The 16,064-nt window shown below is 38.6% G+C and overlaps 1 protein-coding gene across 1 annotated transcript; it reads left to right on the top strand.

Annotated features, from left to right (window-relative positions):
• Positions 1-12,363: 12,363 nt before the first annotated feature.
• LOC110938784 lies at positions 12,364-14,760 on the top strand. Its single transcript, XM_022180865.1, has 2 exons — positions 12,364-12,621; positions 12,952-14,760. Exon 2 carries the CDS (start codon positions 13,049-13,051, stop codon positions 14,678-14,680), a length of 1,632 nt encoding a protein of 543 aa, XP_022036557.1. The 5' UTR covers positions 12,364-12,621; positions 12,952-13,048; the 3' UTR covers positions 14,681-14,760.
• Positions 14,761-16,064: the final 1,304 nt, after the last annotated feature.

Here is a 16,064-nt window from a genome sequence, read left to right as displayed (position 1 = left end):
ATCGATTCGGGTACGAAACCATCATTAGAGGAACCGCCAAAGTTGGAGCTCAAAGACTTGCCTAGCCACTTGAAGTATGTGTTTTTAGGGGATAATGACACTTTACCGGTCATTATTGCCTCTAATTTGGAGTTGGCACTAGAGCAAGCATTGTTGGCGGTTTTAAAAGAGAACAAGGGAGCTATTGGATGGACGATTGCCGACCTCAAAGGAATTAGTCCATCCATTGTCATGCATAAGATCATTACCACTGAAGATGCAAAGCCGACACGAGAGGCTCAAAGGCGATTGAATCCGAACCTACGGGAGGTAGTTAAAAAGGAGGTAATTAAATGGTTGGATGCGGGAATTATTTATCCAATTTCGGATAGTGCTTGGGTGAGTCCCACCCAAGTTGTGCCTAAGAAGGCCGGCATTCAAGTAGTCAAGGATGAAAGTGGTGAACAAATTGCCACCCGACCGGTTACCGGGTGGCGTGTATGTATTGACTACCGAAAATTGAATGCCGCTACTTCTAAGGATCATTTCCCGCTACCATTCATTGATCAAATTATTGAAAAACTATCGGGTCAAAAATACTATTGTTTTTTAGATGGGTATTCGGGTTACAATCAAATCGCCATACACCCGGATGACCAACACAAGACCACCTTCACTTGTCCATATGGTACCTTTGCCTTTAGGCTAATGCCATTTGGCTTGTGCAATGCTTGTAACACCCCAAAAACGGGTTTGGTAATCAAACCACGTTAATATTAATGACTTGGTAAAAATACCGTTAGTGGTAAAATTTAACCCGGTGAATATTAGGACTTAAATAAATAATCCTAATATTAACTAAAAGGTGAATAAAAGCTTTTAAGGAAACAAAATGGATAAAAGGCCCGAGTTAACGGGACCTAAAATAAACTTAGTCATAAATATTCCCGAACCCGCTAAGTTAACTAGAAATGTAAAACCTAGTTAATAAGTGGGAATATTATTGAAAGTAATTTAGGTTGTAACCTAATTAATAACTAACCAAACACGAGGGACCAAAGCCGGGTAACTTGAAAATGGAATTATAACTTAAAAAAATATAACACAACACACACACTAGATGTGTGTGTGCGTGCGTGAAGTAGTCCAGGAGAAGGAGCAAGAACTCCAAAACCCTAGCTCCAACAATCTCAACAAATTGAAGCTCAAATCAAGACCCAAATCGATGCATGAACACATATAAATGATCACCTAGTCGTGGGGATCACAAGGTATGTCGAATTTTATGATTTGGTGATACTTTGAGATTATGATGAACAATCATAATCGAAATTCTGGAATGAATGTTGAATCTATGAGTGTTATTGTGATGAAATCCATGTTTAGGAACAACCCTAGTTAATAATTTGATAAACTAGTGTTGAAAAATAGAAATTTGATGACTACCCATATGTGTGCTAAGTGGGTTTTATGACAAGAAGATGAACACTTGAATTAGAGTGTTAAATTGATGAATATTGATGTTATGATACTAGTACTAAGTGTAGTTCATGAACACTAGACATGAAAGTTTGAATTTTGATGCTAATCTTGGTAAAAATAACTAGTTGTGAACTAGTTAGCAAATGTGTAGAAGTATGCCTATTAGGTGTTTGATAAAATGCCTACATGAGAAGTAAAGTGTTGAAATTCAATTAAAACATGTAATTGGCAAATTTGACTAATTACATGAGACATGGGATAAAACGGATTATAATAATAGTTTGACACTCTCTACAAGCAAGGTGGAGGCTTGGGAAAGAAGCGATCAAACGAATCAAGCACGAGAAGAAAAAGCGTATTCGGATGCGAGGTAAGTATGGCTTACACTAGTCTTGTATTTTAGAATATCCTCTTATCGTATTAGTTACGAATAAGATAAATACATAATTGCGGTATGATGTTCCGGCATGTAGACGCACGGAACAAGTTAGACAAGCATGACAAGAAACCATGTTGATGGTTTAGAAAAGACTTAAAATCAGTAATTCGATTATTTTATGACAAATGGGAAATGAAACGTTGGAATGGTTGCCTTTTAGGGTAAACCAAAACAAACAATAAGGGTAAAACGGTAAATTGGTCACGTGTTGACCATAACTATTGATTTCGAAAGGCACCGAATGGCGTAAGCTATGATAGGCTAAAAAGCGTTAGGGAACGATCAATAGGTGAAATGACCGCACGGTGTAAACCGGAGCGAGTCGTATAGATGAGTTGGTAATAAATGCCATCTCGTCAACCTAACCGGTCACTTAGACCAAACGGGTCAAAAGGTGAAGATATCACCTCTTGACAATAACGACTAATGATTATTGTCGAGTTATATTATTTCAGGAGTAAATGTGAAATGGGTATTAGCAACGCCATGGATTAGCGGTTATAAAAGCAAGGTATTAAAAACGGGTTGATATATTGACCCGCGCCAGGTATGTGAAACAGGGTAACACTCATTTAGAATATGTGGTTCAACGAGTGCTAATAGAAGTCAAAATAAACATTTGGTTACTTGATAAGTAAACCAAATGTTTAATATAGTGAACATTGCGTTGGGAAGCTTAATGACTTTTCAAACAAAATCATAAGTTAAAAGAGGGATTTCGGGTCGAATATACTTCCAAAAGTCCTTCATCGTAAAAGATTGGCTATACGGACTAAAACGCCCTTATAAGCTAAATTGGACAAACTACCTTTAAAGGTAGTTTTGAAACGAGTTTTACAATCAAGTAAGTAATTGAAATAAGTATTAAGTCGCAAAAGATGTAAACCTTTGGTCAAATGACTTTATACGAGTCTTTGTCGTAAATTTATTAATCCGACGAGAAAAACTCGGATTATATAGATTTCCCCCTTAAGTCCACCACAAATAAGTTTGTGGTGGAAGATCACTTGATAAAAAATGTTGTATGATAATGCTAGAAACGAACGAGAGCGTTCATGATCAAAATATGCATAAACACCCTTAACGGGTCAAAACATGCATAGGAGCGTAAATGGGTTTAAGATACGTAAGGAACCCGTGGCTTGAACCTAATATGATAGGAATTATTGAAATTATGATTACCGTGAGAATAAGGATCAAACAAACATGTTTCGTTTGATAAAAACATGAATGGGTCAAAATTGCGGCAAATTGGAAAAAAAGCTGGATGCAGAGTCCACCGTAAATTACGGTGCCACCGTAATTTACGGTGGAGATGAAAGTCTTACGGTAGCCCCCTACTGGTTTACGGTAGGGGCATGTAAAACCAGTGGCCACCGTAAATTACGGTGCCACCGTAATTTACGGTGGAGGTCAGGTTGAAATTGTTGTTTTGTTATCAAATGTTTCTCGGACCCGTTTAGACACGTTTAAAACCTTGTATGACTAAGCATTTCATGTTTATGAAATGTAGGTACACCTTGGATGCCGGAAGATGATCAAGCTCAGCGAAGAACCGAACACGATAATGATACACGCTTCCGCATTTTGCCACGTTGTAATTTTTAAACAACGAATTCGATCACGTTATGTAGAATAACTTATGATTTATTAAAAGTTTTAATAAACCCGTATTTCCAAATGTTTATATAATCTTAATTACATGATTGTTTAACGTAAAAATTTACGTTAAACCTTGAAATAAAAGACCGGGTGTTACATGTTGGTATCAGAGCCTTGGTTTAAGAGATTCGAGTATGGTGGGGAGGAACCATGCTTGGACTTAAACCTTATGCTCTTGACAAAGAATAGTGTTCGGTTCCAGGCTTGATCGCAAATCCGGTAAGTACAAGTACGTGAATAGTTAGTATGCTAAAGTGTTGTAAACAATACATAGGGCTATCGTGTGATACGCGTTACCCCAATTAAAATGATTGAAATAGTTGACGAAAATACGCGCGTTGACGCGTATAGTAGAAAAAGCCTTGTATCATAATACGGGCGATTATTGAGGTTGACGTTACTAACTTTTGCGAATGTTTTAATTGAAGGACACTCGCGTTTGAAGACGACGAGAGTCAAACGAATTGTGGATATGATGATGGAATGGTCCGAAGTATGACAAGAGGAGCATACTCACCGAGGACTAAATCGCGTAAAGACCGCGAACAAAGTTAATGGCAAAGAACGCCCGTCGGGGAAAACAGTACCAGGTGCACATTTTAAATAATAGCATAAATAGTAATATGCAACAATAAGTAGGAACTTAAAAGTTGCATATGTAAAATTTAAAACTTGGAAAGACCTGAATAGAAAACCTATCCGGGATATTGTTTCCAAGAAAAACAGATAGAGGTATTACTTACATAGGGCGTGATGTGAAAACTGTAAAAAAGGTCATGCGTGTCATGTGTTAAACGCTTACTCTGGCCAAGTAAGTAGCGGCATATGTTACCATGAACTTCTTATGGTGGACACGTTTACATCCGATGTAGTAAGGGCAGGGTGAATGGGACTAATTAAAAAGTGCCCAAATGAATCAGATAAACAAAATATTTGATAATAATGTAAACGCACAACCAAGTGACGGGAGCGTATTACATTAGGATAATGAGCCCGAGTGAAGGGACAAACAAGCATGTAAAATGATTTAGACAAGTATTGGGAGGGAGTGTACTTACACTCGAACCCAGAAAACATCAAGCTATTGGGAGGGAGTGTACTTACACTCGAACCCAGAAAACATCAAGCTATTGGGAGGGAGTGTACTTACACTCGAACCCAGAAAACATCAAGCTATTGGGAGGGAGTGTACTTACACTCGAACCCAGAAAACATCAAGCATATAAAACGATTTAGACAAATATTGGGAGGGAGTGATACTTACACTCGAACCCGAAGAATATAAACATGTAAAATGATCAAGATATGCATTAGGAGGTAGTGTACTTACACTCGAACCCGGAAAATGCAAATATGTTCCTTAACGGGTCATTTTTGTAAAACGTCGAACTTAAAGATAAAGTCAGAATATAAAAACCGAAGCGAGGTCCTAATGCATACCGGGAGGGTTGCAATAATAACAACTTCGGTAAAACACCCGGTGGATGGGTAAGAATTAAACACATGCGTAAACCAAGAGACGTGAACGCGGGTTGAAAGATCAAAGTAACTTGGATTACGAGTTATGACTATAAAATCTCGTATATAGAAATTGAGTAAATATGTTCAACTATTCGAAGTTGAATGGGTCGAATAAAGAATAAAATTGATTGTTTATAAGTGATGGATTTCACATTAATAGGTCAAACATGTCGAATATAATATAACGCCGAATGGCACAAATGAGCACTAGCCAGATAAAGGTAGTGTTGAATGCAAGAGAATAATGAGCCCGGCAATGGGACATAATCAAACACGAATGTATGTAAACTGGATAACGGTGAGCATAAGATTAACCGACGCATAAATGATGTGAGAAATCATAAAGTCGGAAATTGTGCCCGAAAAGAAACGAATGTAGCCTTAGACTACGGTCAAGGTCAAAGATAATATCAAAATGATAATAAATGATGTTAAGCAAAAACATGGTGCCTTAACGCCGTATGCGTATATAAATGTATACACATTTGAAGGAAGACTCGAATAAAAGATGATCTACGGGATCATCGTAACCTACGAGGTATTAATTAGAGCAAAAGGTCTACGGGGCCAAAACGACCCACGGGTCATGATTAGAAAGAAGTTATAAGGACTTCGCCTTAAAGAGGTGAATGTCTAATCGAAAATAGCCCATAAGGCTAAGTGATAAACCTACGGGTTAGATGGAATAAAGCAAGGAAATCAGTTAAGAATCCCCGCATAAAAACTAAGACTGTAAAGGATTAAATTACGGACTGTCAATATCCCGGTATGGATGATTGACACAAGATAAAGAAAAGATCCTAAAACTAAAACTTCGGTTTTAGTACGAAATAATGTTCTTATAAACATAAATTCTGATAGGAATTCAAATAGTAAGCATGAAAGATACAAGTCTTGACACTGATAGGCGCAAGACGATATATTCGAAAAGTGATATTTTCGAAAATGAAATTTTGATATAAATTAAACATGATGTAACACAATCACGGTTAAGAAATGTAATGTGAAGTAGAATCACATTATAACCAAGCAAGCGGTAAAAAAGTAACTGGACTAATGAGTCTAATTAGTGAGACCCGTCAAGGTCATTTAAATAAATTTGGTTTGCTTGAAAGCGGTGGATTCGGTATAAATGAACCGAATAAATAAAATTGAAAACAAAAGAAATCATTGCGAAAAGTGACAGATTTCATTAAAGACCTTTAAATAGGCCAAAGTCACGGATTCATAAAGAATTCGAGAATATATGAAAGCGATGGGAATCGCTAATTTAACTAAACTATTAGAAATAACGAGATTACGTTGTTTCAAGTCGCACTATGTCATGCAATATACGTAGATGATTAATAACCAAAAGAATATTACCATACCTTTCTGGTAATACTAACAATCGGTTAAAGTATGAGAAATGCTTAATTGATTATCGAGAGCAAATGCATGGAGTTAAACTCGATAAATTATATAAGAAAAGGTTTCGGGGACGAAACCTCTTTAAGGGGGGTAGACTTGTAACACCCCAAAAACGGGTTTGGTAATCAAACCACGTTAATATTAATGACTTGGTAAAAATACCGTTAGTGGTAAAATTTAACCCGGTGAATATTAGGACTTAAATAAATAATCCTAATATTAACTAAAAGGTGAATAAAAGCTTTTAAGGAAACAAAATGGATAAAAGGCCCGAGTTAACGGGACCTAAAATAAACTTAGTCATAAATATTCCCGAACCCGCTAAGTTAACTAGAAATGTAAAACCTAGTTAATAAGTGGGAATATTATTGAAAGTAATTTAGGTTGTAACCTAATTAATAACTAACCAAACACGAGGGACCAAAGCCGGGTAACTTGAAAATGGAATTATAACTTAAAAAAATATAACACAACACACACACTAGATGTGTGTGTGCGTGCGTGAAGTAGTCCAGGAGAAGGAGCAAGAACTCCAAAACCCTAGCTCCAACAATCTCAACAAATTGAAGCTCAAATCAAGACCCAAATCGATGCATGAACACATATAAATGATCACCTAGTCGTGGGGATCACAAGGTATGTCGAATTTTATGATTTGGTGATACTTTGAGATTATGATGAACAATCATAATCGAAATTCTGGAATGAATGTTGAATCTATGAGTGTTATTGTGATGAAATCCATGTTTAGGAACAACCCTAGTTAATAATTTGATAAACTAGTGTTGAAAAATAGAAATTTGATGACTACCCATATGTGTGCTAAGTGGGTTTTATGACAAGAAGATGAACACTTGAATTAGAGTGTTAAATTGATGAATATTGATGTTATGATACTAGTACTAAGTGTAGTTCATGAACACTAGACATGAAAGTTTGAATTTTGATGCTAATCTTGGTAAAAATAACTAGTTGTGAACTAGTTAGCAAATGTGTAGAAGTATGCCTATTAGGTGTTTGATAAAATGCCTACATGAGAAGTAAAGTGTTGAAATTCAATTAAAACATGTAATTGGCAAATTTGACTAATTACATGAGACATGGGATAAAACGGATTATAATAATAGTTTGACACTCTCTACAAGCAAGGTGGAGGCTTGGGAAAGAAGCGATCAAACGAATCAAGCACGAGAAGAAAAAGCGTATTCGGATGCGAGGTAAGTATGGCTTACACTAGTCTTGTATTTTAGAATATCCTCTTATCGTATTAGTTACGAATAAGATAAATACATAATTGCGGTATGATGTTCCGGCATGTAGACGCACGGAACAAGTTAGACAAGCATGACAAGAAACCATGTTGATGGTTTAGAAAAGACTTAAAATCAGTAATTCGATTATTTTATGACAAATGGGAAATGAAACGTTGGAATGGTTGCCTTTTAGGGTAAACCAAAACAAACAATAAGGGTAAAACGGTAAATTGGTCACGTGTTGACCATAACTATTGATTTCGAAAGGCACCGAATGGCGTAAGCTATGATAGGCTAAAAAGCGTTAGGGAACGATCAATAGGTGAAATGACCGCACGGTGTAAACCGGAGCGAGTCGTATAGATGAGTTGGTAATAAATGCCATCTCGTCAACCTAACCGGTCACTTAGACCAAACGGGTCAAAAGGTGAAGATATCACCTCTTGACAATAACGACTAATGATTATTGTCGAGTTATATTATTTCAGGAGTAAATGTGAAATGGGTATTAGCAACGCCATGGATTAGCGGTTATAAAAGCAAGGTATTAAAAACGGGTTGATATATTGACCCGCGCCAGGTATGTGAAACAGGGTAACACTCATTTAGAATATGTGGTTCAACGAGTGCTAATAGAAGTCAAAATAAACATTTGGTTACTTGATAAGTAAACCAAATGTTTAATATAGTGAACATTGCGTTGGGAAGCTTAATGACTTTTCAAACAAAATCATAAGTTAAAAGAGGGATTTCGGGTCGAATATACTTCCAAAAGTCCTTCATCGTAAAAGATTGGCTATACGGACTAAAACGCCCTTATAAGCTAAATTGGACAAACTACCTTTAAAGGTAGTTTTGAAACGAGTTTTACGATCAAGTAAGTAATTGAAATAAGTATTAAGTCGCAAAAGATGTAAACCTTTGGTCAAATGACTTTATACGAGTCTTTGTCGTAAATTTATTAATCCGACGAGAAAAACTCGGATTATATAGATTTCCCCCTTAAGTCCACCACAAATAAGTTTGTGGTGGAAGATCACTTGATAAAAAATGTTGTATGATAATGCTAGAAACGAACGAGAGCGTTCATGATCAAAATATGCATAAACACCCTTAACGGGTCAAAACATGCATAGGAGCGTAAATGGGTTTAAGATACGTAAGGAACCCGTGGCTTGAACCTAATATGATAGGAATTATTGAAATTATGATTACCGTGAGAATAAGGATCAAACAAACATGTTTCGTTTGATAAAAACATGAATGGGTCAAAATTTCGGCAAATTGGAAAAAAAGCTGGATGCAGAGTCCACCGTAAATTACGGTGCCACCGTAATTTACGGTGGAGATGAAAGTCTTACGGTAGCCCCCTACTGGTTTACGGTAGGGGCATGTAAAACCAGTGGCCACCGTAAATTACGGTGCCACCGTAATTTACGGTGGAGGTCAGGTTGAAATTGTTGTTTTGTTATCAAATGTTTCTCGGACCCGTTTAGACACGTTTAAAACCTTGTATGACTAAGCATTTCATGTTTATGAAATGTAGGTACACCTTGGATGCCGGAAGATGATCAAGCTCAGCGAAGAACCGAACACGATAATGATACACGCTTCCGCATTTTGCCACGTTGTAATTTTTAAACAACGAATTCGATCACGATATGTAGAATAACTTATGATTTATTAAAAGTTTTAATAAACCCGTATTTCCAAATGTTTATATAATCTTAATTACATGATTGTTTAACGTAAAAATTTACGTTAAACCTTGAAATAAAAGACCGGGTGTTACAATGCTCCGGCAACCTTCCAACGATGTATGATGAGCATTTTCTCGGACATGGTTGGAGAGTCGCTCGAAGTATTCATGGATGACTTCTCCATTTCTGGCACTAGTTTTGATGCTTGTCTCAACGAATTACAAAAAAGTGTTAAAAAGATGTGTTGAGAAAAATTTAGTGCTAAGTTGGGAGAAAAGTCATTTCATGGTGCAAGAGGGCATTGTGTTGGGTCATGTGATTTCTGAAAGGGGGATGGAGGTGGATAAGGCAAAAATACGGGTAATATCATCTTTGCCACCTCCGAAAAATGTTAAAGGTGTAAGGTCGTTCTTGGGACACGCGGGATTTTATAGACGTTTCATCAAGGGTTTTAGTGTTATCACAAAACCCTTATGCAACTTGTTATTAAAAGATGTCCCGTTTGATTTTACTAACGAATGTATGCAAGCTTTCACTGTTTTGAAGGAACACTTGGTCAAGGCTCCTATTTTGCAACCACCAGATTGGTCAAAGCCGTTCGAGATAATGTGTGATGCGAGCGACACCACTATTGGTGCAGTTTTAGGTCAACGGGTTGACAAGAAACCGGTGGTTATTTACTATGCAAGCAAAACTTTATCCGAAGCGCAACTTAACTACACCACCACCGAGAAGGAATTATTAGCGGTGGTGTATGCTTTGGATAAGTTTCGCTCGTATATTTGGGGAAGCAAAGTGGTGGTTTATTCGGATCATAGCGCGGTCCGGTACTTGATGGAGAAAAAGGACGCGAAGCCTCGTTTGATTCGGTGGGTCTTATTGTTACAAGAGTTCGATCTAGAAATCCGAGACAAAAAGGGAAGTGAGAATGTAGTTGCGGATCATTTGTCTCGGATTCCGGTGGAAGGAACCGATGATGTGAGTGAAATCAACGAAAGTTTTCCCGACGAGCAACTTTTAGCCGTTTCCACTTTCGTTGCACCGTGGTATGCTCATTATGTCAACTATTTAGCCACGGGTGCCATTCCAAGTCATTGGACCAAAAAGCGTCGACAACAATTCATGGTCCAAGTAAAGAAATACATTTGGGATGAACCGGATCTCTTCAAGATTGGACCGGATCAAGTTATACGAAGGTGTGTGCCTGAAACGGAAGTGTTGGAAATTTTGACCCATGCCCATTCGTCCGCATGTGGGGGTCATTTTAGTGGGCACAAAACAGGCTATCGGGTTCTTTCATGTGGGTTTTATTGGCCCACCATTTTCAAGGATGCATGTGAGTTTGCTAGAAATTGTATAAATTGTCAAAAAATGGGGAGTATATCGAAGAGGGATGAGATGTCGTTACAACCAATCTTGGTTGTTGAGATATTTGATGTATGGGGTATAGATTTTATGGGTCCCTTCCCGAATTCGAATGGCTTCCTATACATTTTGGTAGCGGTGGACTATGTCTCGAAGTGGATTGAAGCTATTGCAACACGAACAAACGACCATTCGGTTGTTTGTAAATTTGTTCAATCCAACATCTTTTCTCGCTTTGGAATCCCGCGGGTTATTATAAGTGATGGTGGTTCGCATTTCAAGAACTTCAACTTTGGGAAACTATTGAAGAGATATAGCGTGAATAACCGAATTGCCACACCTTACCATCCGCAAACAAGTGGACAAGTTGAAGTGTCCAACCGTCAAATCAAAGAGATCCTCATGAAGACGGTAAGAACGGATAGGAAGGATTGGTCGAGTAAGTTAGATGATGCGTTATGGGCATACCGAACGGCCTACAAGACTCCTATTGGCACAACGCCTTACCGGATGGTGTATGGTAAGGGTTGTCACTTGCCAATGGAGTTGGCGCATAGAGCACATTGGGCAATTAAGACGGTTAACGCGGATTATGACGAGGCGGGGAAGTTGAGGAAGTTGCAATTAAGCGAAATAGAAGAGATTTGGGATGAGGCGTACGAATGTGCATCGGCCTATAAAGATAAACTCAAGAAGGTGCATGATGCGAAATTGAGAAAGAAAACATTTGAAGTGGGGCAAAAAGTTTGGTTGTATAACTCAAGATTGAAGATGTTCGCGGGCAAGCTCAAAAGCAAATGGATGGGTCCGTATGTCATTCGGAGAGTTGGGAGATTTGGTGATGTAGACATCCAAGACGAGCAAACGTTGAAACAACAAACGGTGAACGGTCACCGCTTAAAGCCATACTTGGAGGGGAACGACATCAACAACTTGGAGCTTGACAAAGCGGGCTACATCTTGCGCCCGGTCGATGAGGAACAACCATGAGAGGCCCAGGTTTGGTAGTGTACATAGTAGTGTTTTGTTTTGTTTGTTTTGTATAGTTTGCACAATTGCCGAATTTCCTCGAAATCCGTGTTTGAAACAAGTGTGGGGACGTTCGGGTCACGAATTACTCTAACATTGTGTTGAGGACAACACGGGACTTTTTGAGGGGGTAGGGTGATTTTTACAAGTTTTTGAAAAAATTAAAAAACATAAAAAATCGAAAAAATTAAAAAATATAAAAAAATTCACCTCAAAAATTTAATTTGTGTGAAACCTCAGATGCCCAGTGTGTACCGTAAATTACGGTATGGCCGTAATTTACACGGTGGGTGTTGAAAATTTTTGAGCTTTACGGTATTTCACTACTGTTTTACGGTGAAAGAATTGAGGTTCAGGGTCCATCGTAACTTACGGTGGGACCGTAAGTTACGGTGCGCAGAAAAGTTTGATCCGTCGTTCGGGGTTTCGCATATATATAAAAAAAATATATATATAATAAAACACAAACATATCTGGTCACGTGAATCTTGCCCTAACCACACAAATTCTATTCTATCTATCACCATCCATCTTCATCTCTCTCAAGACCCACAAGCCATCTTCTTCCCCAACCTTCAAACCTCCATAGCTCCATCAATTCTTGTCCAAACTAAGTGAAATCGGAGTCTATCTTGACTAATTTTTCATGTAGTTTCTGATTTTGACAAGAGATTTACAAGAAAACGCTGTTTTTGAGTCCGAATTCCAAACCCTAGTCCGAAAATTTTTGGGGGTTTTTGGAGTTTTTGTTTCACAAGCACTTGTGCATCTTCAAAACAAGGTATGGAAGTTTAATTTGTGTATTTTGATGATGCATTGTGAAGATTGAGGTTATTGTTGATGTTTGTTCATACCCACTTGCTTGTTTATAGTGTTATTTGTTACTTGTTCTTGGACATGATTATGGTTGTAGATGTAGGATGGTTAGTAAAGTAGTGAACTTGTGAGGATCTCTACATTGTAGAGACACCATGCCCAAATTTTTGAAAAACTTATACATTGTAGTTCACTAACATCTACAACCATAGTAACAAGCAAATGTGGGGATGTTTTGGAGAAAGGAGCCTGATTTTGTTTTGTTTGCTTGTGTTGTTTGTTCTCATGTGTGTAGGAAAATGGTTAAGACAAAAGAAAAAGCGGGATCCAGTTCGTCATCATCGAAAGGGAAAGGCAAACAAGTGGAACAATAACCGCGAAAAAGGCAATATATGGGTCGGATAAGTGAAAGTGAGAGTGGGAGTGAAGAAGAAATGGAGTTGGATCCACATGATAAGCCGATATGGGACTCGGGTCCTCTGGATGATCAACCCGAGGAGTGGCAGCCAACATTATATCATGATAGAATGAATAAGCTCAAGAACAAGGCAGCGGCCTTCATTTGTGAACGAGAGGTTCGGGAAGTGGAGTTCCAACAATTTGGGGTGTTTGATAAATTTCGAGCGCTAGGATGGGAATCGGCGCTTAAATGTTTTGATAAAGACAAAAGCAACTTGTTTATGACCGAGATACAAGAATGGATGGCGACCTTGAAATATCACAATTTTAACAAGCCATCACAGATGAAGTTGATTGGTGAGGTGCACGGGGTACCGGTGGAGATGTCATTTGACACATTGAAGAAGCTCGGGAAGTGTGACAGTCTCCCGGCTCGTGATTACATGGTTCCCACTCTCGATGACCTCCTGCTTAAACCGGAGAAACATGTTCGATGGAATGATATGTTGGCAGCAATATTTTTACCCGGTACATACAGTGGTATTTTGTACCGGAAAAATTTGAGAATCGAAGCAAAGCTGTTGCTAGCTATTTGTTTGTTGAATGTGATACCGCGCAGAGGAGATAAGGAACAGGTGAGATTCCCAGAGGTACCTGTTCTCTATTCGCTAATGCATGGGTCTCCACGTTTTCCGATACGCTATCTCATCATGCACCACTTGTGGATCAGCCGAAACAAATATGGCAGGGACATTGTCCCATATTGTAGGATCATCACGGGGTTGATGAAACAGCAGAAAGCTCTTACGTCGGAGGATCGAGGGGTAACGAAGAGGCACCAACCGTTTACGTTAGACAGAATGGGAAGTGGTTGGACATATACCCAATCGGAGCGGTATCACAAGTTAAAATCCGAGGGTCAAAGATGGAGAGCTCTTAAGGCGAATGCGAGAGATTTGTTACCGGGTGAAGAGGATGAACCCAAGAGTGAAGCGGAAATCCCAAGTGGGGATGAAGATTATGAGGAGCAACCGCAAGGCGGTGTGAATTTGAATGTGGGCCAAGGGGGTCATGGTGGAGGTTTTGGTGGTGCGTTCTATGATTATACGCAGCAATCTTATGTGCCGGGATGGACTTACGAAGGCACAATGCAAGAAGTGATTGCGAATCAACGGCCTCCGGCATCCGTGTTTGATACGTGGTCGGGGGCGAAGAGGACGTTGTATGATCAAAATACGAGGAATAGTGCAAGTATTGAGCGTTCTTTAAAGCAAAATTTTGATCGTAATGAGGCATGGAACCGCACCTTTGCGTATTCCCAAGAGGTGGAAACGAATAATCGGTATTTTGACGATCAAGAGAGGAGGATGCACGCTGATTATCATGCCGGGCGGCCGGTGGTTGTGGATCCACAACATGTGGATTATGCGTCTCTACCACCGTATGACGGTAGTGTTTCGTATCCAACCCCGCCGATCCACCACTCACAATGGATTGACCCAAGGCAACAAGAGGGAGCCCAACAACAACAAGGAGGAAGTAGTAGTAGCGGCTCTTTTGCATTTGGAGAATGGAACGACATGATGTCTTCCATCTTTGGACCTCCGGGACCGCGCTACTATTAGTAAGGTTGTGTTCCTCTTTTGTATATTTTTGTGCATATGTGTTAGTTTGTTTTGTTTTGTTTTCGGTTGGGTGGTGTATGATTGTGTTGTTTTATTGGGTTGGTGTTTGTTGGTGGTGTCATTTTTTTTTTTTAAAAAAGAGAAGAAAAACATAAAAAAAAATTATAAAATGAAAAAAATCCAAAAAGAAATTTGGGGTTTGAGTGAAGAAGCTTTTTGTGATGTTGAATGATTTTAGTGATCAAAGCCTCCTAAAGCCATACATTGGGGTCAATGTATCCCAAGTGTGGGGATGGGGGGAATTTTTTGAAGATTTTTGAAAAATTGTGAGCCAAGCGAAACGATGTGAAAATTTGAACACCCTAAATTAACCCCAAATGGTGCACCGGCAACCCTTGATACCTTTTTCATTCTTGGTGAGAATTGTAGCCACATTTGTATATAAATAATGCTTATCTTTGATGAGAGTGGCTACGGGTGGGGGTGCATTAGAACTTGTGCTTGAATGTGATTTAAGTCCTTAGTTAGACATGAATGTAGAAAGGATAAGGGCATTTAGGTAGCCTCGTCGTTGGTGTGAGCGAGTGTGGGATTTGAGGGGTTGGACCTCATAAGTTTTATATATGAGCATGGTAGTGAGAGGGGCGGGGGTTTGGACATTTAGTTGCCCAATTTTGTGCCTAAAAGCCTATCATTTGCTACCCCTAGCTACTTACCTAAAAATTTGCCCAATTTGACCTGGTCTTTTAGTTTTAGTAGTAGTTGTAGTGATGTGATGTAGATATGTGATGCTTTATTGCATGGTTATTGCTAAAAAAAAAAAAAAAAAAAAAAAAACCAGAAAAATCGGAAAAGAAAAAAATAGAAAAAAAAAGAAAAGAAAAAAAAATATATGAAAAATGAAAAGAAAGGATGTTAGTTGTCTTGTATTTAGTAGTTAGTTTGGTAGTTGTTATTTTGTTTATTTGTGTAATAAAAAGACCGGGCCAAATTTTCGCTACTTCATATATATCCCAATTCCTACCTATACACCTAGCCACGTTACAACCTTGAAGTCCCTTTGATTTGCATTCATGTTTGGCACTTGTTAGGAGAAGGATTGATTTAGGTACAAGCCTATGATTGTGCAACCACCCGTTTGCCTATTGTGTGTCTAGTTTATCTTTGCTAGTATTCAATTGTAGCCGAGAGGAGAGATTTAGAGAGGGGTGCATTGGTTGGGTGTTAAAAAGGGGTTAGTAAAAAGATTGCTTGTTTTGCTTGGTTTACATTGATCACTTGTTTAGAAACTGATTTGATGAGTTGCTTTGGGACAAGCAACGGTTAAGTGTAGGGATGTGACGGGTGGTCCATTGGACAACCCTTTGCGAGGCTAAAAGACAAG

This window comes from Helianthus annuus, chromosome 5 (assembly GCF_002127325.2).
Source record: "Helianthus annuus cultivar XRQ/B chromosome 5, HanXRQr2.0-SUNRISE, whole genome shotgun sequence".
In the NCBI taxonomy this organism is placed as follows: domain Eukaryota; kingdom Viridiplantae; phylum Streptophyta; class Magnoliopsida; order Asterales; family Asteraceae; genus Helianthus; species Helianthus annuus.
Note: the sequence above shows the minus strand (reverse complement) of the source record. Positions and strands in the feature narration are given on the sequence as shown.